Source organism: Rhinolophus hipposideros (genome assembly GCF_964194185.1).
Source record: "Rhinolophus hipposideros genome assembly, chromosome: 16".
NCBI lineage: Eukaryota > Metazoa > Chordata > Mammalia > Chiroptera > Rhinolophidae > Rhinolophus > Rhinolophus hipposideros.
Window position 1 is genome coordinate 16311714 of NC_138062.1, and position 26770 is coordinate 16338483.

At 41.6% G+C, this 26770-nt stretch overlaps 1 protein-coding gene across 2 annotated transcripts in view; it reads right to left on the reverse strand.

Moving 5' to 3' along the window:
* TBC1D9 (TBC1 domain family member 9) overlaps positions 1 to 13315 on the reverse strand; it is an 86358-nt gene extending 73043 nt beyond the window's left edge. For both annotated transcript variants that reach the window (XM_081077567.1, XM_081077566.1), the window contains exon 1: positions 12326 to 13315. In XM_081077567.1, coding sequence (XP_080933693.1) covers positions 12326 to 12455 — 130 coding nt within the window. In that variant the 5' untranslated portion in view covers positions 12456 to 13315. The remainder of the gene's footprint in view (positions 1 to 12325) is intronic.
* Positions 13316 to 26770: the final 13455 nt, after the last annotated feature.

Genomic DNA, 26770 nt, shown 5'->3' on the forward strand with positions numbered 1-26770 from the left:
TTGGAAACAGCATCTTAATATGGAAACAGCATATTAAACCTGGCTGATGCTTTGGCTTTCAAAGGACTTGCAGTATCTCATTTGACCCTCACAATAAATGTGAGGTGGGTCCGGGGGAACCATCCCCATTTTCAGATGAAAAACAGTCTCAAAGAAGTTAAGTACCACGGTCACACATTTAGGAGACAACATTGATGTGTCTCTTTCCATTCCAGAAAGTCCTTCAAGATAGCAACCACCAAAAATGTTTAAACTCCTTCACCACAAATATAATTTACAATGAAAGACAGAGAATTTCTTTCTCTCAAACTCTTTCTGTCTGCCATAAACAATTTCAAATAAAAACAGATATTCTCTTTGACATTTACATTTTATTGGAAGGACATTTCCAAGACCTTTTCAAAGATGGTTATCCCTATGTACTAAGCTTTCTGAAAATACTCTCCCCATTCTGTATGAGCATTACAGATCCTCTAAGACAAAGCTCGAGCTGGCGAGTCATAGCAAGGAAAAAAGTATTCCTCTCAGGACTTTATAATATCCCTGTACTCACCTAATGCTTAAAAAAAAAGTGGGTTATAAGCACAACAGAAATAGAACACAATAGAAATCTTAAGTGGCCTTCCAAAGCACACGTGCTAACATTTAGTGTAGCTATACCATCCAATTGTCCACAGTCTCTGTGAAAAACTGAGATGTCCCCAAAGAACAAAAGAGGAAGAGGTTACCTCTACCAGCCAAAGTTTTGATTGGCACTGAGAAAAGGGGAGCAGCCACACACAACTCATTATAGATATTTCTATCAAGAGTACAACCTAAATTATTTAAGTTGTGAAGAAGTCACGGAGTGCCTCCTTAGTCAAACGCGTCCTAAAATTGGCATCAGATGGCCAAGATTAGCAGGGCTCTGGAAAAGCAGCCCATAAATTGATGAAGCTTTTCAAAAACAAAACTGCATGATGCCTTTATGACGACTCCATGGAATTTGCCATGAAAACGGGGAAAACTAGCTTTTATGGGGAGAGGGTGAGGGGAAAGGGGACAGTAGGCTCAGATGAGCAGGCAAGGGGCACATGGCACCCTCTTCCTAACACTCATGCAGAGTCATATTTGAAAGGCTAGAGGTGGTCCAGGCGTAAAACACTATAGGAAGAAAGAGGGGATTGCCATTCCTATCCTGAGGGTTAACTGAGGCAGTTGACTGTGGTCTGTCACGATCAGTTGTGCCGTCCGGTCAGAAATGCACCGTGATGAGGCTGAATTCTAGAGTGGGGAAGGCAGATGTCAACTCACTGTTCTGTATTCAGACCCCAACTTGCTCTCCATTTGCCTGTAGACAAGGAGCATTAACAAGGGAGACCAGGGGAGTTACCTGTCAGAGCTTCATGATCTATATTGTGGGGGGCGCTGGAAGGGTTGGGGGGCTCCCTGAGAGAACCATCTGCAGGGAAGGGAGCAGCCAGAACAACATCAGTCCTCAGACCCTCCACCGGCTTACTCCACATCCTCTGCTCCTTCCCTCACCACACACACACACACACACACACACACACACACCCCTATTATCTGCCCCTCAATGAGAAACTGAGAACTGTAGTTGAAGGGTCCCGCATCTCGGTCTCAGGATAAAAGCAAGAAAGAAGCACTAACATTTTACCATTGTGTTTAAAGACAGTGATATATTCCCACTGTTTAAACACTATATAGTGAACTATATATTTAACTGGTCGGAAGGCTAACAGAAATGGTATAAGACTTCGTACGATGTATAGTGATCCTGCTGCATGTAACAACCACGAATTCCTGAAATTTGGTGGAAAATTCAGGGTTGAGGAAGGTACGACTTTAGGGTACTGGCTCTTCACGTGTTTGAGTCACAATCCACATTAAGGAGCTGATGAAAGTGGCAGGGCCTCAGTGCCAGAAAAATACACACTCCAAATTAATTCCAGAAATCTTGTATGTGATTTCATGTCGGTGAAGGACCTCCTGAAATTCTCCCTCATTTAAGTATCTCTATAAGAAAAAGTAGTTTGGAGAGACAAACTATTGTAATGTTCCTATAAAAAGATCAATCTTTTTATACCCACAAAGAGAAAAGAATCAGGTACTAAACAAAGTCTTTATGACGTTTCACACAACTTACATTAATAACAATCAATATTGTACGTCAAATTTACATTTTTTTCCTCCTTTCATAGCCAGAAACTTTTAAAAATTGACCTCCTCCACAATAAACATGGATTTCTATTTATTTGTTGTTATTAATTGTGTGTGTGGGGGGGTGTCGTGCGGGGTGTCCGGCGGGGCGGCCTACGGGGTCTCTGCTCCCGCTCCCCACATAAGAACGCAGGACATGGTGAGGCCAAAAAGGAACACCCACGGAGCCATAGGTAGGGAAGTCATACCACTATGGTCTCACTGGAGGCTGGGTTTACACGACGTGCGACCTGCTGTCCGCTTTGCTGCCAACCGACCAACTCTCCTCGACTCTCCTTACTCTCCTTCAGTCTCCTCCTTCACTCTCCCCGGCTCCCCGTAGCCGCGGCAGTTATATCAGTGACCAATGGCTTAATGGCTACAGCTGATGGCCAACCAGCCACAGCTGACGGCCATCCACTATCTGAGCCAGCACCTCTCCACATGAGGCCGAGAGCCTGGAAACTGCTTTCTGGGGCTCTGTCCCCACAGGGAGGGAAGGGAGTAAGGGGTGGAAACCCATACAAACAGGCTTTACCCTCCACACAAAGGTTAAGTCTTTGTAATTGTAACCTGGAATGGTTCCATATTGTGGCCTCAAAGACAGTTTAACTAGAAGGCTGAAAATGGGGAAAGTCTGGAAATCTTTTTTTAGGAAAATCCAAATTCCTTTTCAGATTTCCTCCCTGGCATACAGAGTCATGTGACTGTAATTCATGACAACACTAGCCAATCATTTCACAACAATGACATCACAACATGGGAGAGGGTACAAAGCTGCTCTGCCTACACTCTTCACTTCCACTCTCAAGACTACATTTCTAAGACCGAGATTCACTTTCCCTCAATTTCCTTTAGATTCCCAAAGGATGCATTCCAATTTCACCTTCCATCTTTTATCTTGCCTTTTATCCTTCTCTTTCCAAATTCAGTCCACCTTAAGTGCAAATCCAAGCTCTGCTTGTTACTAGCAGGGTCTCCTTAAGGTAGACACAACTTCTCTAAGCACTCAGCTTCCTCATCTACAATAGAGGGAAGAGTGTCTAACTTACAGAGTTGGTATGAAAATCAAATCAGTGCTGTATGAAAAGTTCTCAGCAGAATGCCTGAACCACAGAAGGAGTTCAGGAAAGGTTAGCTCCTGGGTCTGTCTGGTCTCTCCGTACTAATTGTAAATCAGTAAAAAAACATATAATCAAGCATTAATAAACTAAGACGACCACAATAACAAAGACGTTTTTGAAATTTAGCTTTAGACCCCATAGATTTGAAAATTTATTACAAAGATGCTTTTTGAAATAATGCATTTTACATTCTTCATTATAGTAATAGATGTGTGAATGTTATAAAAAGCCAGTGGCATGAAAGAGAGTAAATGAATTAGTAACTTCTTCTTTTTAGGCTTTAATTAAAGAGTTCAAATTGACAATTTATTAAGTCCTGCCAAATTTTATTAGAGTCTATCTTGGTTCCCAGGCTAACACAAAGATTTTAGAAATTTATCTGGACTTCTGAAATGTAAATCGTTTCCCTTATTAAGGAGTATTAAACGCAATCTAGAAAAAAACTGAATCAGATAAACAGAGTTCACTTTTTTGTTTAGAGTGTAAACAGACCTCAAGCCCTCAGTGTTCTTCTACTTGACCTTCCCTGTAGCAAATACTTGCCCAGCAAGCCTCGGAACAGAACACTGGAGCTGAAAGGGTAGGAGTGCATTTCACAGGCCTCACCTCAAGGGCTAGACAGCTATTCACCCAGCTTTGTGCAACCTGGACCCAAACAAAAAGGAGAAGAGTTGATTCATTCAAATGAAAATTGCTAATCCTGATCTCCCACGGAAAGTTAGAAGGAAACCTGACACGGATCTCTGGAATGGATCCCACAGCTAGGAAACTTAGTTCCCTGAAAGGCTGTGGAAATGACCTAACAGCAAAACTGTGAAATACCCTTTGAAGCCAACCAGATGCCAGCCGCAATTTCAGAACACCTTAAAACACCACGAGCCTATCCTCTGAGCTCTCTAGAACAAACATCCCATAGGAAAGGGAAAGAAAGAAATGGGGAAAGTGGGTTAATGACCTTTTCAGAGTTCTCTGGTTTAACTACAGCCATCCCTCCTTATCCATAGGGGATACGTCGAAGACCCCCAGTAGATGCCTAAAATCATGAATAGTACCGAACCCTATATATTCTGTTTCTTCCTATACATACATACCTATGATAAAGTTTAATTTATAAATCTGGCATAGTAAGAGATTAACAACACTAATCATAAAATAGAACAATTATAACAATATACAGTAATAAAAGGTATGTGAATGGCTTTGGGGCCATTAGTAAATAAAATAAAGGTAACCTGAACACAAGCACTGTGATATGCAACAGTCAATCAGATAACTGAGATGGATGTTAAGTGACTATCGGGTGGGAAGAACATATAGCATGGAGACAGCTTAGACATGTGGAGATGCTGGACAAAGGGATGACTCATTTCGCAAGTGAGACAGAGTAGGATAGCATTAGACTTCATCATGCGACTCAGAACGGCGTGCACTTTAAAACTTAGGAAATGTTTATTTCTGGAATTTTCCATTTAATATTTTTGGACCATGGTTGACCCTAGTTAACTAAAACCACGGAAAGCAAAACCATGCGTAGGGAGGACTACTGTGCCAGAACCACTGTTTCTAAGCTACAAATTCCTGATTGACTATCTATTTATATCTATATATAGCTAAATCTATCTGTATCTAAAAATTAAGGGAAAAGGTGGCCCCTCCACTGCCTTCTACCCAGGTCCTCTCTCTGGTAGTCCTATTTGCCACTGACACAGAGAGTCATTTGTACAAGGAGAGAGAGAAGAGGAAGAGAAAGAAGAGAGAGAAGGAGAGAAGGGGAGAGAGAGAGAGAGAGAGAGAGAGAGAGAGAGAGAGAGAGAAGGGAGAGAGTACAGACGGCTCCTGATTGATGATATTTCAACCTATGATATTTCAACATTACAATGGCACAAAAGTAATACGCATAATACATTACATGAGATATTCCACACTTAGTTATAAAATAGCCTTTGCGATATGGTTAGCACACTTAGCCCTACTAGGGAACTTTAGAGTCCTGTGTAGAACACACGTCCACAGTTATCCCACACTAAAGGGTGCTAGTAGGGTCAATTATGGGTCATGGCTGCCCCTGGGGGATGTTAATTCCCCAGCACAGCCAGCCTGACATCTGGGTGGACATCTGGGCCCCTGCCCCTCCAACATACATACATACATACATACGTACGTACATACGAGTACAGACATACATACCAGTACATACATACATAAAATAGGCTTTGTGTTAGATGATTTTGCCCCACTGTAGGCTAATGTAAGTGCTCTGAGGACGTTTAAGGTACACTAGGCTTAGCTATGATGTTCAGTAGGTTAAGGGTATTCAATGCATTTTCGACTTTTGGTATTTTCAATTTACGATGGCTTTGTTGGAGGTAAGCCCATTGAAGAGGAGCATCTGTACTGCTTATGGGCAGAGCTTTCCAAATGTGCATATCCAGGTAGGGAAAGAGGGAGGGACGAAGGGAGGGAGGAAAAACGGTTGGTATGGAGAAACAATCTAAAGGTGCTGACCAAAAATTACCCGCTCCAAGAAGTTTGAGTATTTGACTTAACTTTTTAAACCTGGTTAAATATCAAATAGCCGTGTGCTTTAACAGCACCCTTTAAAAGATGCAATGTCTCTGTAAACCGCAGAGCTCTGAGTTGCTCACACACTGGTGTGAATTAATCAGAGCCAGTCCCCTCCTAACACCTACATGACATCATCAGCAATGGGAGAAAAATGGTGGGAGGCATCTATGAATGGCTCTTTATGTTTCCTGTGTTTTACATAAGTTGTCTCACAGAATCCTCACAATGGTTACTAAGAGATTACTAAAGCATCATATATAAATATATAGAGATACAGATAGATCCAGATAGATAGATATATCTCAGAAAGGAAGAGAAATTTCCCAAATCACATCTCTTGGTAACAGATAGGCTAGGGTTTAAATCCAGTTGTCTGCTTACTAAGGGATGAACTGACAAAGAACAGAGCCCTGTGAGGGGTAGAGAACACAAAGTTGTGCAAACAGCAGCCCTAGTGACTTTCCAATTTGTTTGTGGCACTGTCTGCCATGAGCCATGAAGCACACATGGGCCCCTGACCTCAAGGTGGTACTGACCTCAGCTATTAGCATTACAAACTGTCTAGTCCCAAATTACAAATTACTGATTTGTGCACTATGAGACAGGATTTTGTGTGCAGGCCTGGGAACATAGTTTAGAATCTGATCTCTTCAGGAAATGGGTCCTCTCTGTTCACTATGACAGCAAAGCAGTCAAAGTGTATGCAATGTCCCCAGAACAGGAAGTCAGCCTCAATCCCTCCGACTTCTAAAAGGGGACTTGGAGTAAATTTTCTCTTCCCTACTTTTTTGAGAGACCAGTTTATGAAGACCTAGAAGATGTTAAAAGCTATCTTAAATCCTCCACAAATTCTGCGTCTTCATTTTTACAGCTTCTTTGTAGAGTAAGGTGAAGTCTCAGGACAAAATGGGATGGGTAACTGTGAGAAAGAAAAACTACTCATTTATGCCAATCCTACTCATTTATAAGGATGCAAAAATTCTAAATATTAACAAGTGATACTAATTAAAACAATAATGTATCATAACCAAGTTGGATTATTTTATATATGTAAGTTTGGTTAAACACTTGAAAAATCAGTTAATATAGGTCACCACACTAACAGCATAAAAGAGAAAAATCATACAATTACGTCGATAGACATAAAGAAAGGCATTTGAAAAAATTCAGCATCCATATAAAATTAAAAACTTTTGGCACACTAGGAATAAGAACTCCTTAAAATAAAAAAATAAAAAAAACATTATCTGCAAATCACTACAAGTGATGAACAAAGGTTGGAAGTCTTTCTTTTGCCCCTAGAAAAGGACAAGGGTATGTACAATCAACATATTTATTCAACATTATACAATTTGCTTGTGCAAATAAGCAAAAAAAAAAATTTTAAGCATAAAGATCAGAAAAGAAGAAATGAAACTTCAGTATTTGCAGATGACTATTGTGTATGTAGAAAATACCAAAGAATCTACAGATAAATTACTAGAATTCATTTCACAAGTTAGCTATGTTATGACTGCAAGGTCACTATTAAGAAAAACACACAACTGAAAAAACAACAACTATATTTCTACAGGTCAGCAAAAACATAGAATTAGAAAATGAAAATTTAAGAAGACACACTATATAGTAGAATGAAAAAATATGAAATATCTAGGAATAAATCTAATAAAAGACGTGTAAGACCTCTACACAAAAAGTTGTGAAACATCATTGAGAGAAATTTTAAAAGATCTAAATAGAGGAATATACCATGTTCATGGACCAGAATACTCAATATTATAAAGATACTAATTTTGCCCAACTTTATTTATAGACTTTAATCTCAATCAATGTTCCAACAGTTTACACATTTTTGTTCCTGCTTTTGTTTTATTTTGGTGGGACTTAATAAGTGAAGTCTAAAATGTTGTGTAAATGTAAAAGATGAAGAATGCCAAGAAACTCTTAAAGAACAAAGAACAAGAGGCTTGATCTAATGAATATAAACTCTTATTACAAAGCTACAGTGTGGTAGTGATGCAAAAATATCCTAATGGACAAAAAGAATAGACTAGGGATCCCAGCAGATCAACAAACATTTGGGCACTTGATTTATGACCAAGGTAGCCCTGCAGAACAGAATGGATTTACTAATAAATCATGCTGGAGCAACTGGCTGTCCATACATTATTTTTTTTAAATAAAACTTGACCCCTGTCTCACATAATATGCAAAAATCAATTCCCAATTAGTTGTAAATATAAACCTGGGGGGATAAAACTGAAGATTCTATAATAGAAAATAATATAGAGGAATACCTTTACAACTTCAGAGTAGGAAAAGACTTGTTGAACAGGATACAATACAACACTAACCGCAATGGAAATAGAATCTACAAAGGACTTAGACATTAAAATTAAGAAGCTCTGTTCATCCTTAAGAGAGTGCACAAGAAAGAAACAGAATATTTTGCCACACATATAATCAGCAATGAACTCAAATCCAGAATATATTAGCAATGCCCACACCAGAATACTACCAGAATACTCAATATTATAAAAGATACTAAAAAGACAAACAGCTCAATTGAAAAGTGGGCAAGAGACTTGAACAACCATGTCACAAAATACTTCAAATGGCCAATACACATGAAAAGGTGTTCAGCCTCATCAGTCAGGAATAAGGAAATTAACTCCACAATGTGCTATTAGTAAAAACCCCCAGAATGGTTAAAATTACAAAGACTGACAATGCTGGCAAGGATATGAAGCAAGGTAAATTCCCATATGCTGCTGGAGGGAGTACACTGGTACCTGTACTTTGGAAGACAGTTTGGTATCATCTACTGAAGTTGATGAGACACATAACCTGTGAGCTAGCAATTGCTCTCCTGGGTATACACCAAAATAGAAATGCGTGCCCACAGGCAAAGAAACAAGAAAGAAGAATGATCGATCATAGCTACCTTATCCATAACACCCCTAAATGGATCATCCAAATCTCCACCAGCAGTGGATAAACTCGGATACGTGACTGGGGTATACTCTGATAATAGTTTACTGTACAGCACAGGAAAATGAATAAATCACAGCCACATGCAACAACATTCAAAAATGTCACAAACAACACTGAGCAAAGAATCCCAACACATGAAGGCATATTCGGTGATTCCATTCATCCTTGCTCAAAAAAACAGGCAAAGCCAAAATAGTGTGTTTAACGATTTGTTTTGTCTGAAAATCTAGAAAGAAAGGCATAAAACATCAGGATAATTTTTCATTTGTTCATTCATTTGTTTTCACCTTTAGGAAAAGGTCACGGGGGGGGGTGACCTTGTAGCATTGGCATTGCTCTATTTATGCTGGTGTTGGCTGCAAGGTGTCACTGTGATAAATCATTGCACTCTGCATCGTTATTTTGTGCAGTTTTCTGTATGTGTATGAAATTTTAGTTAAAAGAGGTAAAATAATAAATCAAAGACATAAATAATAAAAGACATTATTTTGTCATACCTGTCTATTGCCTGGAATCAGGAAGAGAGTAACTTTAATTCTTTTTAAAAAGGCAAGAGTCCATATTGTGGCCCATTATTTTTTACAGCTTTTGCACTAACATGTTCCCAAGCACCACGGACCACTAAGAACTCCTGGCTTCATTCCCACTCATCTAGCATCCACGGATGAGTGGACCATGGTGCATTAGTCCAGTGTTATATATATATTAGTATGCAATTAGTATGCAATTAGTCCATATTATATATATAAAGCTCCTGAGATCGTCCTGAAAATCTCCAACAATTAATACCCAATTAATTAATTGATTAATACAATTAATACCCAACACTTGAGCTTCCCTCCACTCCTCACAAGCTGATCTTTTCTTTCATTCTTGGTTCAAGTGTCACTTCTTCAGGGAATCTCCCCTTGTCCTCAGCCGTACCCCCATCCTGAGTGGTGTAACCAACATTACGGTTGGTTGTTTTCATTTTGACCCACCTCCTAGATCCCTCTTTGGAGGCCGATCCTAGGGACTAGATTCCCAGGACCCCTGTCCACCTGGCTTCTGTTGGGTTCCACTGATGAGAGGCAGTGGCAGAAGCTGAGAAGGTGAGAGAAGAGAAGCGTGTCCTCCCCTTTCCCTTCTTGCTGTGGTCTGTTTCCAGGGGTAGCTGCTTCTCCAGAGGTCTAGCTCACATGGCCTCCAGTGCCATCATTCCTGCTGCCTAGGGTAGTGACAGTTCCCCACTGCTGCGCCTTTCACTGGCTCTGGTAACACTGCTTCCACCTTTCTAAATTGTCCTTTCATTAAACTCCCTTCATTTGAACTAGGTTGGATTCTACTAGGTTGGTGCAAAAGTAATTGCAGTTTAAAAGGTTAAAAATAATTGCAAAAACCACAATTACTTTTGCAACAACCTAATATTTTCTGCTGAGACCCTGAAGAGGAGCAATTTTATATTAATTTATTTATATGATTATTTTATCAACATCTGTCTTCTCCCACTAGGTTGTAAGCTTCATGACACTAGCACTTCAAAAGTTGCCAACAAGTATTTGTTAAATGATTTAGTGAATTAATGAACGCATGAATGAACTCATATTAGAATCAGAATATACTATACATAGTAACGAGGATTCCTAAAATGTTCCTGCTACATTTGATGTGGCACCAATCTGTCAGAGCAAACGTTTTTTAATCTGTTGGTTGAAAATAGCCTTTGTTGGAACACTTTTACTCATGACAATAATTTCAATTAGTCTGGCAATAAGTATAATGGCTGTGATTTCGCAATTAAAAAGATATAATTTTATCTACCTGAAATGTCATCAATGAAGAGATTCCGAGTGGACTGTTGTCATAGCTCTAAGAGTCAGTAGGAATATAATAAAAATGTTAACTAGAAAAAGAAGACTGCATCTCTAAATTTTTCATAACCCATTGTAACTCACTCTAGAAAATAAATACTTAGTAGTTACATGATGCAGGAGGGTTAACTGCAGGCAGGAAATGTTCCTTGTTAATACAATAAACTATCTACTCCACATTGTGGTTTTGGACTTAAAAGACAATCTAGGCTGATCCCAATATCAGACATACAAGTTACATATTGATGCACATAGTTAGGCAACTTCTACAAAATGAACTGGAAAATTCTGACTCTAGGCCACTAATCAGAATTTCTAGAACCAGGTCTGCAGCTCTGCACATTCCCTTCTCTTTTATGGTAGAAAAAGTGCAGAAAAATCAGATTACTTATAGGCTATCTGATGCACTACCAAGATCATTTAAACAAGTATATGCCATACAATGTGACACTTGGATTTTAATCTAGAGAAAACTAGTTCATAAATTATAATCACAACTAAATACATACTACATCAAGAATGTTTTGTCCATAGCAGGGCTTTTTGAAAGAAACAATTTACCTAGCATGCAAGCTCTAGAGAGTGATATATTCTGAATTCTGGAGAGGTCAAGGGTCATCTTTTTTCTGCAGTCTCTTTCCTGGTTGAACGTCTCCTGTTTCTTCTGCTAACTTTTTCATCGTAAAAAGTATTCCAGTTCTGTTCATTCTAACCAACAGGGAGAGGGGAAGGTCCAATATCTCTAATATGGTAGGCATTCAAGATTTTTTGTAACCTCTCACCAGGCAAACTAATTAGTTAATAAATGAAGACCTTTTTACTATAGCAAGACTTGGGGTATGGGTGTAATTTTATAATCCTGAATGATATGGCATGGTTTTAGTAATAGTTACAATAGTAACCATACCTTGTGCGGGGGTTCTGGGAGGATGTGATTAAGTTAAAATAGTTAAAATTCAGTTAGACTGCTAATTCTTTTACAACCAGATAACTTGCTTTGCTATGTCTAATTCAGTGCAACAGAAAAATTCCTTTTTCCTTATTCATTCTCTCCGGTGGTAACTACTGTAGGAAATGACCACACCAGCTTCTTACTGATAGCTTCCCTGAAAACAAAAGAGCATTTTATACCTGATCCTGCCATTACCAATCAAGAGAATGAAGTAAAAATGAACCATCCCCCACCGCTCTTGCCCAGGTGTAAAGCGATATTGTTTTTAAAGAGGGGGGAGGAACTACCGCATTCAACTCCCAAGGGGTGACACTCCCTGCTCCCGGCTCGCCCATCTCCAGTCCTTTCAAGGGCTGACACTCCCTGCTCCCCGCTCGCCCATCTCCAGTCCTTTCGCCATCACCCACGGATGGGCTGCCCAGCCCACGACGGGCCCCACAGCCTGAAGGTTAGAAAAGAAGCATCTCTTTCCCAGTCTGAAAATCACGACTCCGGATGCGTTCCCAGCCCCAATGCGGGGAAGGTGGCTCAGCCCGAGGAGCGGGCGGCGTCGCGGGCGGCCACAGCCCAGGGCCGCGGGAGGCGCCGCAGAGCTCCGGCCCTCCCCCCCCCGCCCGCGGGGACCGGCCGCGGGTCCTTACCCGCCAGTCCGCCGCCACCGCCTCCGTCGCCCGCGTGCCCCTTCCTCCGCTGCAGGATGAAGTAGGGGTTGGCCCTTTCGGTGACCCACAGTGCGTTGGCCAGCAGCACCTCTTCGGGGTTCACCCACATGTTCCCCGTCCCCGCGGGCGGGCGGACGCACAAAGGGGCGGCGGGTCGGTCCTGCACACACCGGCGCGCACGGGCGCGCACCCCCGGGCACACGCGCGCCGCCCGCCCGCTGGGTGCGGCGGCCCACGGCGACTTCAGCGGCCGACGGCCTGCGGCGCCGGGACCACAACAAAGCCCCCGCGGGTGGCCCGGGACGACGGCGGGGACGCGGGCGCCGCGAGCAGCATCCTGTCCACCGCGCCGCCGCCGCCCGGAGCCCGCGGCCGCAGACGCCCAGGCCCCTGGCTCAGCGGCGCAGCCACGGCCCCCGCGGCGGGAGGCGGGGGGGAGGGGAGGAGGAGGAAGTGCTGTGGCTCAGGCTGGGGATCCGGCTGGGGGCGTGCGGGGCTGCGGGCGACGCGAGCAGCCTCGGCCCCGCGGGGGGCGCGGGGGGGCTGGGGCGCGGCTGCTCCCGCAGCGCCGACCGCAGCTCGGGGCCACCTCCGTCTCCAGCCGCTCCGCGCCCTGGAGGTCACCGCGCCTTAACACTCCGCGTCGGGGCCACTGGCACTTGCAGCAAAGCCCAGCTCCTCGCTGGAAGGACGCTCCGGACACTGCGAATGAATGACGACAGCGCGGCTCACTCGGAGCGAGCCCGGGTGGCCGCAGTTTCCACGGGCGCGGGTCCTCCGTGGGCTCTGCCTGCCGCGATCCGCCGCTGCGGCTGGCTTCGGGGGGACCTTCTGAGGACCTTGTGGCAAGCACTCGGCCCCACGCCCATCCCAGCTGGGAGGACGCTGCCAGGCTCCGTAGGGGGCGGTGTGTGTGAGCAGCGAGTGTTTAGGGTTGACGCTCTGTGAGCTAGCGCCACCCCTCTTCCCAGGAAATGTGTGTTTCAAGGTTCCAGACTGGGAGCAAGATACTGTAGTCGGAAGTGGACGCAGCCAATGGCTGTGGATGTTTTTGTTTCCTGCATCCCTAGGACAAGTCATGTGCTAAATTTGTCACTGCCTGTAACCCCTCCCCCCTCGCCTTTCCATTGTAATTAAAGTGGCTAAGTGCATTACGTCACTTCTTTCCTTGACCTGTGGGGCATGAGCAATAGCGAAGTTGGAAGTTGCCCAAAAGCTTAGACCAACGAACTCACACCACAGCTGTTCCTATATCAGGCTTTTGGTGCTTCGAGGACCAGGCATGGCAGAATTCTGGGGTTTATCCATACTTAATAGATGGATTAAATTTTTTTTTAAAAGCATTGAAATTAGAGACACACAAACCAAAGGAGCTTTATCCCTAGATAGTTTTGCTTTCTCCCCTAATACTTCGAGTCTCTTGTGGGGATCACAAGCCTTCTACCTACATATCTGATGACATTTTTCACCTCCTTTTGCATCCAAGAGATCTGCACGCAGATAACTCAGCACAAAGGGGCTCCTCTTTCCAGATGGGAATTTACCAAGTTCTGCTTTGTCTTGGAAGTTGGACAACCCTATGGAATTTTCCTTTCCATAAGAGCAAAGCAGTCAAGAAATGAGACTTTCTTGGGTGAACTTCTAATTTTCTACTTATGTAGTAAGTAGAAAATGGCCGGGTGAGCATGTCCCAGCCATTTTTATGAGGCTGCCCCTGGACCTGTTGGTGTCCTACTCGGTGGGTTCACCAGGAATGAAAGTTTCCCTTTCCTTTATCACACTGACTGATCTTCTGCCTCTTTAGAAAACATTTAAGACCTCCAGGCATTTGTGCAAACTTCATATATTTAACAGACTCAAAAATGTCATTTGACACAGAACCTTCAATAACAAAATCGATTGCAAATAAAAACCAATAAACAATAAGATTGCAAATCATACATATGTAAAATTTGTATTAATATATTTATATAACTTAATATTTTTGAAGTGTTTCCATGAATATTCTTTCATTTTATATAATTAGCATTTTTTAACAAACTCTATTAAAGGGCCTTCCTTACTATCTTTTGGAGTGTCCTTATACTGCTCCATGCTGGACTTGACACTTCTCTTCTAGCCCTAAAATGTGAGATTAGATTAGCATTATGAAATCCATTACTGCTAAAATGCTGCTTATTTATATAATTCATGCATGCATTCATTCAACCTGTAATTATTGAATGCCTGCTTATTAGACCCTGGGACTAACAAGTGAACAAAGCATTCAAAGTCACTGCCTTCAGGAAGATTAAAATGTAGAATAGATAATAAAAACTAAAACAAATCTACAAAAACTTGTTTTGGGAACAAGATTGGACACCAAGAGGAAAGAGAAATTAAAATAAATGTCTAAATAGATGAAAGAAAGAAAGAAAAAAAAAGAAAGAGAAAATGTCCAGACCTTCACTGTCCTGTAGAATATTCAGAATGTCTAGTGTCCAGTGCTGTAGAAGAAGAGTGGCAATTGGGACAGGCAAGAGTAACATTGTTTTAAAGATCCAAGACTTTGCAGAAGCTTTGATATCTGATATAGAGACCTTCACAGTGGATCAAAGTTGCTAATCCTGCAGGAAAAACTAGATCAACCAGTCACCACAATGTCTACTCTGCAAGTAATAGAACTGATGATACAGATGTCACAGTTTGCTACTTTCCATTCAAGTGGCTGAACAGATCTGCAGCCAGGATCATCCTTATATGCCGTGTGATTTGAGGGAAAAGATCCCTCAAGTAGTTCTGATCTATAGTAGTATTACCTTGCATCTGTTTGGTGAATCACTCTACTTTTTGAATTCCGAGATGCTCTGGAAATCAAAATGAACAAAACATTATTTCTATTTGTGTTGGAGAAACTGTGGCCAGATGACCTGTGTCAAATGCATCTGTGTTCCTGGAATGAAGGAAAGAAGACAGTAACCTCTGCAGAGGGAAAAAAAATGAAGCAAGGTATTAGCAGAGATTTGTTTCCTGATTAACTGTTTGTCATAAAAGAGGGCAAATTTCAAGAGCTTAGACCATAGGAAAGAGTAGGGGGAGACACTTTGCCTATTTCAGAATCTCCACTGCAAGTTCCCTGAAGGCCAAGACCAAGAGAAGTTCCCATTAAAACTCCAAGCTTCGTACCAGGCGTCTGTACATGCCCAACAAGGAGCTGCTTACGTGACTGTTTAGAATTTCTTCTATACTTAAGAAAGGCTTAGAGATTTAGGAAGGAAAGGGCCCTAATGGACCCTGATTATAGTTAACTGAGCTCCTTGTTTTATACACAAGGAAACTAAAGCTCAGAAAAGGGAAGGGACTCGACCCAGTCACTTGGGTAATTAATAGCAGAATTGGAAATTGGTCTTATTATTTAAGAGACTATTATGGCTCCAAGTCTTCGTTGCAACTTTTCCTTCTTTCTCCACACATTATATGTCACGTTATGCTCAAGAACTAAGAGTCCATATTTATGTAATGCTTCCATGGCCATTATTTATCACCATGGTCTGTGTGTTAGGATCCACCGGTTGTCTAGACCCTAGTCCCATCTCCGCCCTAGAGAGGTGGTGACAGAGGGCAGGGTAATGGGCATGGGGTAGTTCCCAAAGGAAAATCAGGGAACTTATCAGAATAAGGTGACAAGGTTGTGGGCAAGCCTGCACAACAGTCTACTAGACAACCTACTTTTGACAATTTGTTTTTAATGACTATATCCTCTTGATTGCAATTTTATATTAAATAATATACTTAGTTTTGTTTAGTGGTAACAAACCTGGTGGTTTGATTCTTTTGATAATTAGGGTGAGAGATCACTTAAGTTACATTTTTTTAAAAAAAGAGGTTATTGTAAGGCTTACATAGACCAAACTAGGACAGAAACCTTCAGGAAGCTCTGGGACCAGTCTGTTTCTGTCTGTCTGTCTGTCTATCTGTCTCTCTGTCTCTCTCTCTCTCTCTCTCTCTGAATCTCTGCTTCTCTCTATAAATTTGTTCTAGTGTCTTTTCTCCATTGACTCACCTTGTTTTCTTATGCATAGTTTCTATTCCTCATCCGTTAAGCATGCACTTGACTCATGTGAGCCTTTCTGGTTCCATCTTTCTAGCATTGCTTTCAAACTGTAGCTCCTACCATTAAATAATACTTTACCTAGGTATTTCTTAGCTGTTATTCAGAAAAGGGAAATTGATTGGCTCACTTTATTTTTTTGTACAAGGACCAAGTTGTGTTATTGCCCAGCCTATGACTGGCTGCCATTTGGTCAGCTCATCAAGACATGGCAGCTGTGTATGTGTGCATATGTTGTACAACTGATACTCCAAAAATTCTAAGTAAAAGTTCATTTCTATTATAAAATGAGTCATTCGGAGAGTTAACCCATTACGTGGACTTCAAATACTTTACTAGTTGGGAAATGTCTGAAGTCTCCCCTTTTTTACATAAGCCACTCAGACAATAAGGCAAGAGCTCTTTGATGTGGTGTATAGTTGTGGGCTTTGACGATTGTAACATAGTCTCCTCATTCCTCTTAGGGATGAACTTTTTTCCCACAGTCATGTTGTTCTTTTGCCAGTGACTCATTTGTCCATTTTCCTCTCTCATTAAAAACACAAACAAATTTCCGCTCAAAATGGTAGAGTAGGTAAATGCTGTGCTCACCTTCTCTCAGGACCACATCTAAATTACAACTAAACCACAGAACAACCATTATTGAGAATCACCTGAAGTCTAGCTGAACCAAAGCCCTGCAACTAAGGACATACTGAAGAAGCCACCTCGAGACTGGTAGGAGGGGCAAAGGCACAAAACGAGGTGGTCCCACACCCCCGTGAGGCCATTAAAAATCGGGAGGGATGTCTTGGTTGTGGAGGTCCCCCACGGAGGAACAAGGGGTCCCAACTCCACACCAGGCTCCCCAGCCCAGGGTTTCAGTGCCAGGGACAAAAGTCCCTATAATTTCTGGTTCTGAAAACCAGCAGAGATTGTGGCTGAGTGAGACAGAGGGTGGCTTCAGTCCCAGACTACCCCGTCCTTCACCACAGCTCCTTCACTGTAGCCTCGGCCAGTCCTCACAACCAATGAGTCTGATGGTCAATCCCTCCCATTGACATGCAAATGGAAACCAAGGCTCAACTACAACAGGAGGGCACACACAAGGGACACACCTAGAGCACCCAGCTATGGTGACCAGGGAGACTATACCACTGGGTCCCTCAGCACACCTACTACAAAAGGCCACTCTGTTAAGACTGGGAGACATAGCAGCCCTACCTAATAATACATAGAAACAAACACAGAAAGGCAGCCAAAATGGGGAGACAAAGAAACATGTCCCAAATGAAAGAATAGAACAAAGCTCCAGAAAAAGAACTAAACAAAAACTTGTGTTTGTTTCAAAACAATATTGTGAACACATCCCCAGATTTTAAAACATGTACGTTTATATCATTACTTGTATTGACTGCATATTATTTAATGATATGATGTACCTTAATTTATTTAACTCATCTGCCATAATTACTGGTGTCTTGAAAATATTACAAACAAATCTCTGATGAACATGTTTCATTATATACCTTTGCACATTTATCTCATTATTTTGTTTGTATAGACTCCTAAAAGTCAAATTTCTGGGCCATCTAGGATGGTCCTTTTTAATGCTCTCGATGCCCATTGACAAATTACTCCCCAGAATGATCATATCCAATTCTTTCCCCATCTCCATGGAACAGTGCCTATTCTTCCACAATCTCACCCAATATGTTTATATAAAAGTATCTTTAATTGGTTTTTATCTTGGGTGGAACATAGTAACGTGACCGCATTTCACTGCAATTTTCATTACATTGTAAGGCTTTCAACAAACACAATAACATTTTTTCTCAAGATTAAAATAGTTTCATTTTTCAGATTATAAAAATAATAAATGTCTGTTATAAAAACATCATCTATATATCATAGAACTTCTTTTAACAGTTCAAAATATAAGCATTTAATGCCAGTTTAATAGTTTTTTCCCCTAACTTATTTGTTATGATAGGTTTTTCTTGTCAAATGTAGCTTTGCCAACCATGGTACTTTTATGGGAATTACTGTACATGACATTGAATTTTTTAAATGAACTTTTTTTCCACCTTGGGTCTTAGTGGGATTAAGTCAATTGTGTGTGTGTGTGTGTGTGTGTGTGTGTGTAGGTGTACGTGTTTTAAAGTTTATATTAAAATATAACTAACATACAACATTATATTAGTTTCAGGTGTACACCATAGTTATTCAACATTTGTATACCTAAAGAAGTGATCACCATGATAAGCCCGCCACCATCTGACATTGTACCATGCTATCACAATATTATTGACTATATTTCCCATGCTGTACATTACATCCATGTGACTTATTGGTTTTATATCTGGCAATTTGAACCTCATATACCCGTTCGCCTTTCCCCACCTTTTTAGTTTTTCAATTACAGTTGATAATCAAGATTATTTTATATTAATTAGGTGTACAGCATAGTGGTTAGACATTTGTATAATTTAAGAAATGAGCCTCATAACTAGCCTAGTACTCACCTGGCACTATACATAGTTAATACCATATCATTGAGTATATTCCCTGTGCTTTACTTTACGTCCCCATGACTATTTTGTAACTATCAGTTTGTACTTCTTACTCACTTCGTCTTTGCCTCCAACCCCCTCCCATCTATCACACCAACAAATGTAGTACCCATCTGACACCATACATAGTTATTACGATATTGTTGACCAAATTGCTTATACTATATCCGACATCCCCATGATTACTGTGAAACAACCAATTTGTACTTCTTAATCTCTTCCCTTTTTTCACTCATTCCCACCCTCCTCCCATCTGGCAACCATCATTATGTTCTCTGTATCCATGAGTTTGTTTCTGTTTTGTTTGTTTATTTTGTTCTCTAGATTCCACATATAAGTTAAACCTCATTGCATCTGTCTTTCTTGTTTGACACTCCACTCAGCACAAGTCACTCCAGCTCCATTCATGCAGATGGTAAGAACCAATTTCCTTCCGTGGCCGGGCAATATTCCATTGTACATATGTACCCCCTCCTCTTTATCCATTCGTGCATCAACAGACACCCAGGCTGCCTCCACATCTTGGTCATTGTAAACAATGCTGTGGTGAACATATGGATGCGCATGTCGCCTTAGTAGTATTTGAGTTTCTTCAGATAAAGACCCTGAAATGGGTTTACTGGGTCCTTCTTTGTCTCTTGTTATAGCCTTTATTTTAAAGTCTATTTTGTCTAGTATAAGTTTTGCTACCCCAGCTTTTTGTTTGCCTGTTTTAATTTCCATTTTCATGGAATATGTTTCTCCATCCCTTTACTTTCCATCTGTGTGTGTCTTTCCACCTGAGATGAGTCTCCTATAGGCAGCATATGTATGGGTCTTGTTTTCTGATCCTTTCAGCCTTCCTTTGTCTTTTGAATGGAGCATTTAATCCATTCACTTTGAAAGTAATTGTTGATAGATATGTAGCTATTGCCATTTTATTATTCATACTTTTGATCTTTTCTTTTATTTTTCCATCTTAAAAAAGTCCCTCTAAAATTCCTTGTAATACTGGTTTGGTGATGATAAACTCCTTTAGCTTTCTCTTGTCTGGGAAGCTCTCTATCTGTCCTTCAATTCTAAATGATAGCTTTGTTGTAGATAATTTTGGTTGTAGGTACTTGCTTTTCATCACATTGAATGTTTTGTGCCAATTCCTTCTGGCCTGCAAATTTTCTGTGGAGAAATCAGCTGACAATCTTATAGGAGGTCCCTTATACACTACTAGTTGCCTTTCTCTTGCTACTTTTAGGATCCTTTCTTTGTATTTAACCTTTGCCTTTTTAATTATAATGTGTCTAGGGGTGGGCGGGCCTCTTTGGGTTCATCTTGTTTGGGACTCTCTGTGCTACTTGGACTTGTATGTCTGTTTCCTTCACCAGATTAGGAAAGTTTTCAGTCATTATTTTTTTCAAATAGATTCTCAATTCCTTACTTTCTCTTTTCTTCTGATACCCCTATGATGCGAATGTTGTTACCCTTCATGTTGTCCCAGAGGTCTCTTAAACTCTCCTAGTTTTTTTGTATTCTTTTTTTCTTTTTGCTGTTTTGGTTGGGTGTTTTCTGCCATGTTGTCTTCCAAATCTCTGATTCAGTCCTCTGCTTCATCTACTCTGCTGGTGATTCCTTCTAGTGCATTCTTCATTTCAGTTATTGTATTCTTCACTTCTGACTGGTTCTTTTTTATGGTTTCTATGTCCTTTTTTAATGCTTGCTATCTCTTTGTTGAAATCCTCACTAAGTTCCTTGAGCATCCTTATAACCATTGTTTTGAACTCTGTCTCTGGTAGGTTGCTTGCCACCATTTCATTTAGTTCTTTTTTTTTTTTTTTGAGTTTTCTTCTGTTCTTTTATTTGGGACGTATTTCTTTGTTTCCTCATTTTGGCTGCCTCCCTGTGTTTGTTTTTATGTATGAGGTGGTTCTGCTATGTCTCTTAGTCTTAGCCAGGTGGCCTTATGTAGCAGGTGCCCTGTAGGGCTCTGGTACAGTCTCCCTGGTCACCTGCTTTGGTTGCTCCAGGAGTGCCCCTTGTGTGAGTTGTGTGCGCTCTCCTGTTATAGTTGAGCTCTAATGTGCTATTGGCACATCAATGGGTGGGATTAATCCTCAGGCTGACTGGCTGTGGGGTTTGGCCACATCCACAGCTTACAGGCTGCTGTGCGGGGGGGCTTATCCCACTGAGTGGGATTTGCCTCAGTAGGCTCTGGTGCCTATTGAGACCACCCTCTGGGTGTGCTGCTTGTGGGGCTAATGGGTGGTGCTCTGCTATGGTCTGAAGCTAACCTCTAGGTATGTTTGCTCTGGAGCCTCCTTGGGAGGGGCTCCAGTGCAGGCCCAGGTCACCCATTGCCTGTGACCAGCCAGGAACTACCTGGTAGGAGCTAAAAAGTGATCTGCGTTTTTTTGCAGCCTGTTCTAAACCTAGAAGCATGTGGGAAAGACCATGCTGTAAATTGAGGACGGCTGTCACAAGTACCAGGCCTGAGGTAGCTCTGCAAAATCCAGGACACCCCAAGTCCTGCTGCCACCTATCGACTCCCTTAAACTTAAGCTGCTGATAAAGCCTCTTGTGGTATGCAAGTTGGGTGAGGCAGGGTCTCAGAGAGTCACTACAGTGGGATGTGTTGTAGTCACAAGGTTAATGTAGACTCTGGTTTGGTGCCAGTGCTGAGCCTGGAGCTACTTAGGAAAAGTCTCGGAGCACACCGAGGCCAGTCGTCTCCCACCTGGGGCCCATGGACTCCATTCTAAGAAGGAATGCAATGTGAGCAGGGCTAGCTGCTCATGGAGAAAGTGCCTCCAGTGTTGGGGGAGTTGGGTGGGGCAGGTCCCAGTGAGTCAGCAGGGCAGAGCTCACCAGACCAATCAGATTCAGATTTGGCCATAAGAATATGTAAGCAAGGGGAGGGCTTAACACATTAAAGATGGCTGCACAGGAGAAGGACTCGTCACAGGGAAAGTGGACTGTCCTCAAAGCCATACACCCCCCAACAAAGTTACCTTTTTTTGTTACTGCCTGTGGGGACAGAGCCCCAGAAAGCAGTTTCCAGGCTCTCGGCCTCATGTGGAGAGGTGCTGGCTCAGATAGTGGATGGCCGTCAGCTGTGGCTGGTTGGCCATCAGCTGTAGCCATTAAGCAATTGGCCACTGATATAACTGCCGCGGCTATGGAGCGGGGCCGAGGAGAGTGAAGGAGGAGACTGAAGGAGAGTAAGGAGAGTCGAGAAGAGTTGGTCGGTTGGCAGCAAAGCGGACAGCAGGTCGCACGTCGTGTAAACCCAGCCTCCAGTGAGACCATAGTGGTATGACTTCCCTACCTATGGCTCCGTGGGTGTTCCTTTTTGGCCTCACCATGTCCTGCGTTCTTATGTGGGGAGCGGGAGCAGAGACCCCGTAGGCCGCCCCGCTGGACACCCCGCACGACGGCCCCTCAGCCGGAGCCTAAGGTTAGTGCCTGCGAGCAAGTGAGTCTGTGTGCGGGCTGTTTAAGATGTCTGGGTTTTCCTGTGGCTTTCCGTCCCACCTGGATGGTTGGAATCCCTGTTGTTTTTCATAGTCAGATTTTGTGGTAGCTCCTCTTCCCAGCACCAGTACTCTGGTCTGGGGAGGCTGGTGTGGGGCTAGGGTCCCTTGTTCCTCCATGAGGAACACCCTTTGCTGAGGTATCCCTCCTGGTTCTCAACTGCCGCTCAGAGGTTTGGAGTTAGCTAGTTCCACATCTCCGTCCCTCCTACAGGCTCGTCGTGACTTCTTTATATCCTTAGTTATAAAAATTCTGTTCAGCCAGATTGCAGATGGTTCTCCAGGTTGATTGTTCTATAATTCAGTTGTAGTTTTAATTTGTTCAAGGAAGGAAGCAGGCACAGTGTTTATCTACTCCGCCATCTTGGATCTATGTCTGTTCGGATTAAGTCAGTTAAGCACAAAGTTTGAATATATTGGTGGAGCCCTTAAGCATTTCTGCGTGAATGCCCTTGTTTTTATCAGAGTTTTGTAGCCTGTGAACCGTAATACACTGAAAGTGACCTTGTGATAACATACAAAGTGTCTGGGGAAGAAAACTTGATTGTCTAATCTGGCCACGTTTTTGCGCCCAGTGATTTCCAAAGCATGGTAAGGACACCCAACATCCATGAGAAATACAAGGAGGCAAAGGATGAGGAAAAACAGGTCAAAGTAGAGTCAGAGGCCACGTGACAACTCAGACGGGTGCAATTGGTCCGCCTTGTCATCCTGTGGTGGTTTGCCACAGCTTTACAAATAAAGTCTCAGCCTTGTCTATAAGGGCCTCCTCCCATTCTATGCTCTGGCAAGACAGAGCTGCTCTGATGACTGACATCCACCCACTTCATACTGACTCCAGGTTCTTTGCTTCTGTTCAAGCTGTACCCCAGCCTGAAATTTCCTTTCCACATGTCTTTGCTTGAGTAGAGTTACCTAAGCAAAGACATCAGCATTCAGTGTAAGAGTCATCACCTCCAGGAAGCCTCTTTTAAGGCCAGAGGCTAAGTACCTCCTTTCTGTGCTTCCTCAACTCTGGTCTCTCTCACCCCTCACCCCTACCCCCCAACTTACTTTTGCATCTGAACCAGCTGTTATTTCAAAAAAGAACACATTTTGAATTGAACAGTGTAAATTTAATAATTTATCTCATGTACCTGGTATCTGTTCACAGCAATCAGAACTTTCCCCTAGTTAAACTAGTGATGGGAGAAAACTAGAATTGGGACTAGTGGTGGACTTTCTACATATGATATTAATACTCGTTAGGGGTTCAGTGCACAGTGGTGCGCTTGCTTACCTGTCTGGTGGCTTGCTTTCTGTAAATAAAACTAGAGAAATGCTTCTTCACAATATGAGCAGTAAGAGAGCAGTTGGAAAGCCAAGAGCTTTTTACCCTGGAAGCTGGGTAACACTCACTCATTCATTCACTTATTGCAACCTTACCTTAAAGCAGGCCTGGTCTACCTGCAGGAGACAAGGTACAGACCCTGCTCTCCTGAAATTCACAATCTTGTTTGGCTGATGAATGTGTAAACACACCCAGCTGCTCCTTCTCCTCAAGCATTTAAAATTTACTGTTTTGACCTGAAGGCACGTGATAGGTAGTGATTTGTCTTTCTGCTGAGGCCTGAGTCTCAGAGAAAATTAACTCTTAGCCAGTGAGTGAGTTGAACCAACAACCCAACATCTAAGCCTATTTGGCTGTACTCTTCTTTATTATTGTCTTCGAAAATTGAGGTTGTTACAGTTTAATATGTTCCTGAGGGTAGTAAATTAAAATTTTCACTCTACTGCATTTTATAAGAAAAATACGTTCTACCATAGTTTTTGAGACCTGGGACATTTGTAGAGGAGATTTGGAACATCTGTAATTACTATGCCCTGTAATAAATACATATTTAATATCTTAAGGCTGTTCCTAGAGAAGAGGTGGATGTGTAGTAGAGTTCTGTGAGGAAAATAACAAATAAAGCCAATATCTCATTTCAACATGAAAAGCATTTCCTCTGCTCTGTGCAAAAAGATCAGACTCCTAACAAGACTTAGTAATGTAAATTTTGGCTCCTAAAGAGGAGATTTTTCTCTTCAAAGTGTGACTTAGGGCTAGCTTTAAAATCTAGGGCACACCTTCTTTCAAGAAACACATTCTTCACTCTAGAGAATAAGAAATGTAACCCCACTGAACTCTTTAGCAGGCTCTGGTCCCTGGAAAGTTCCATGGTACAGTTGAGGGAAAAGAAGAAAAAAAGGCCAGTTGGCAGTCAGGGCTAAGGGTGGTGTGAGATTAGAGATTAGGGGGAAGAAACCTGGACGAAGTTTCCAGATCCTTCCTCTGTTTAAAATGATTCCCCAGGACAAGGGCAGAATGGCTGCCTTCAATGGCATGCCTTACATTAAGCCAAGCATATATGAGACTATTGTAGTTACATGAAAAACAGATAAGAGCGTTGCTTTGCGTCCTACTAAAAATGTCATCTGACCTATTATACCATAGAAGCATAAGGAAAAGACTTTGTTTTGAATGGTTCCAACTAGGCAATTTGTGAGTATACAGCAAATTGAATATTGAGTGTGAGTTGTGTAAATTTGGGAAATCTTACATAAATTGTGGAAGTTAGATTTCTTTGCCTTGAGAAATGTAACTGTGTGTAAGGCCGGCATTTTTCAGCACATGTAACATTTGTAGTTGTTTGAAGACTGGCACATTTGTATACTTTGTTAAAGAATAAGAAAGGGCAGCACCAACTTTGGTAAATTCTACTCTTTATAATTAAATGAGTCATAGATGTTTTCCCTCTAAAACATCCTGTGAACTTGAATAGTACTGAGTTCAGTCTAATATGGTCTCCTGGCTTTAAAAAAAAATTCTCTGTCAATAGTCACTTATTCTGGAGGTTTAGAATCTAGAGATTTGATAAAATGAAATGTAGTCTGGGGAATCCGATTCCATGAATAATTCAAATGGCAAATCTGGTTTTCTTTTTAAAAATTAATACTTCAAAAAATAAAATTTCATTCCTAAAACTGAGTGGAGTCAATTTCATGCCTTTTAAAGAAGCTTAATGTGTACATGTTATCTATCAAATCCCATATTTACCCTGAAAATATGTCAACAATTTATGGAAGGATATTTGCTGTGAATGAGATTGTCTTTTTCAAACAGTTTTTGAGTTTACGTGTGAATCAGCTGTTTTGACTGATAAACTCATTCTTATTAATCTAACAACAAATTGATTGAAATAAATAACTGGCTTGATTGATATTCGTCATTGAGTTGACTGCTTAAAACATTTGGCCAAATAGACTTCTTGTTTTGGTATGTAGTAGTCACAACTAAAGAACTTCATTAACTAAACCATTTTAAATGCTGATGAAATATCAGTACCTTTCTAGCACCATGGTGCACTGCTTATCAACCAGGTGCTTCGTCAACTTGACCAACAATTTCAGAACATTTCAGCATGTACCCCTCCATAGTTGTTGACATATTTTCAGGGTAAATATGGGATTTGATAGATAACATGTACACAGTAAGCTTCATTAAAAGGCATAGAACTGACTCCACTCAGTTTTAGGAATAAAATTTTATTTTTTGAAGTATTAATTTTTAAAAAGAAAACCTGATTTTCCATGTGAATTATTCATGGAATCCGATTACCCAGACTACATTTCATTTGACCAGTCTAACCTTTAGATTATTGACAGATATCTAGATAAGCCAAGAGGGCCAGCGTGATCTTATGATTTTAAAAATGACTCCATTACAGAGAGGAAATCAGAGGACAAAGTCAGGTGATTGTCTTCCATAATATGTGGAGCACAAGATTTCTTAAGGAGGAAAAACCGGAAGTGTGCTATTATGTTGCTAAAGACATACCAGGTGGTTGCCAACGTTCTTCAAAACTGAAACTTGATTGCTCATGCTTACAGCAGATGCTGTCATTGCACAATTCAATGTGCGATGGGCCCTTCATAGCTGACTATGAGTCTGTGAGTGTGTGTCACCCAGGCATTCTGTGTGACACGAGGCACAGTGCCACATCCCTTCCTGGTCGTTCTAATAACAGTGGAGCCAGATGATAACTGAGGGAAGGAAGATGAAGCCTAATACATGATACGTTTTTAAAAACGGTGTCTTCTATTTCACCTGCTTTCCTTTTTGTCTTGCATGTCAGCATGAGAAAGAATGTATGTGGTGGAATTTGAATTCGGCTTCTCTTTTCAAAGTTGGTCATTACCTTAAATAAGAGTGTTTTTATGCTTTGGTTCATCTCTCAGCAAGGAGGAGAGACATGGG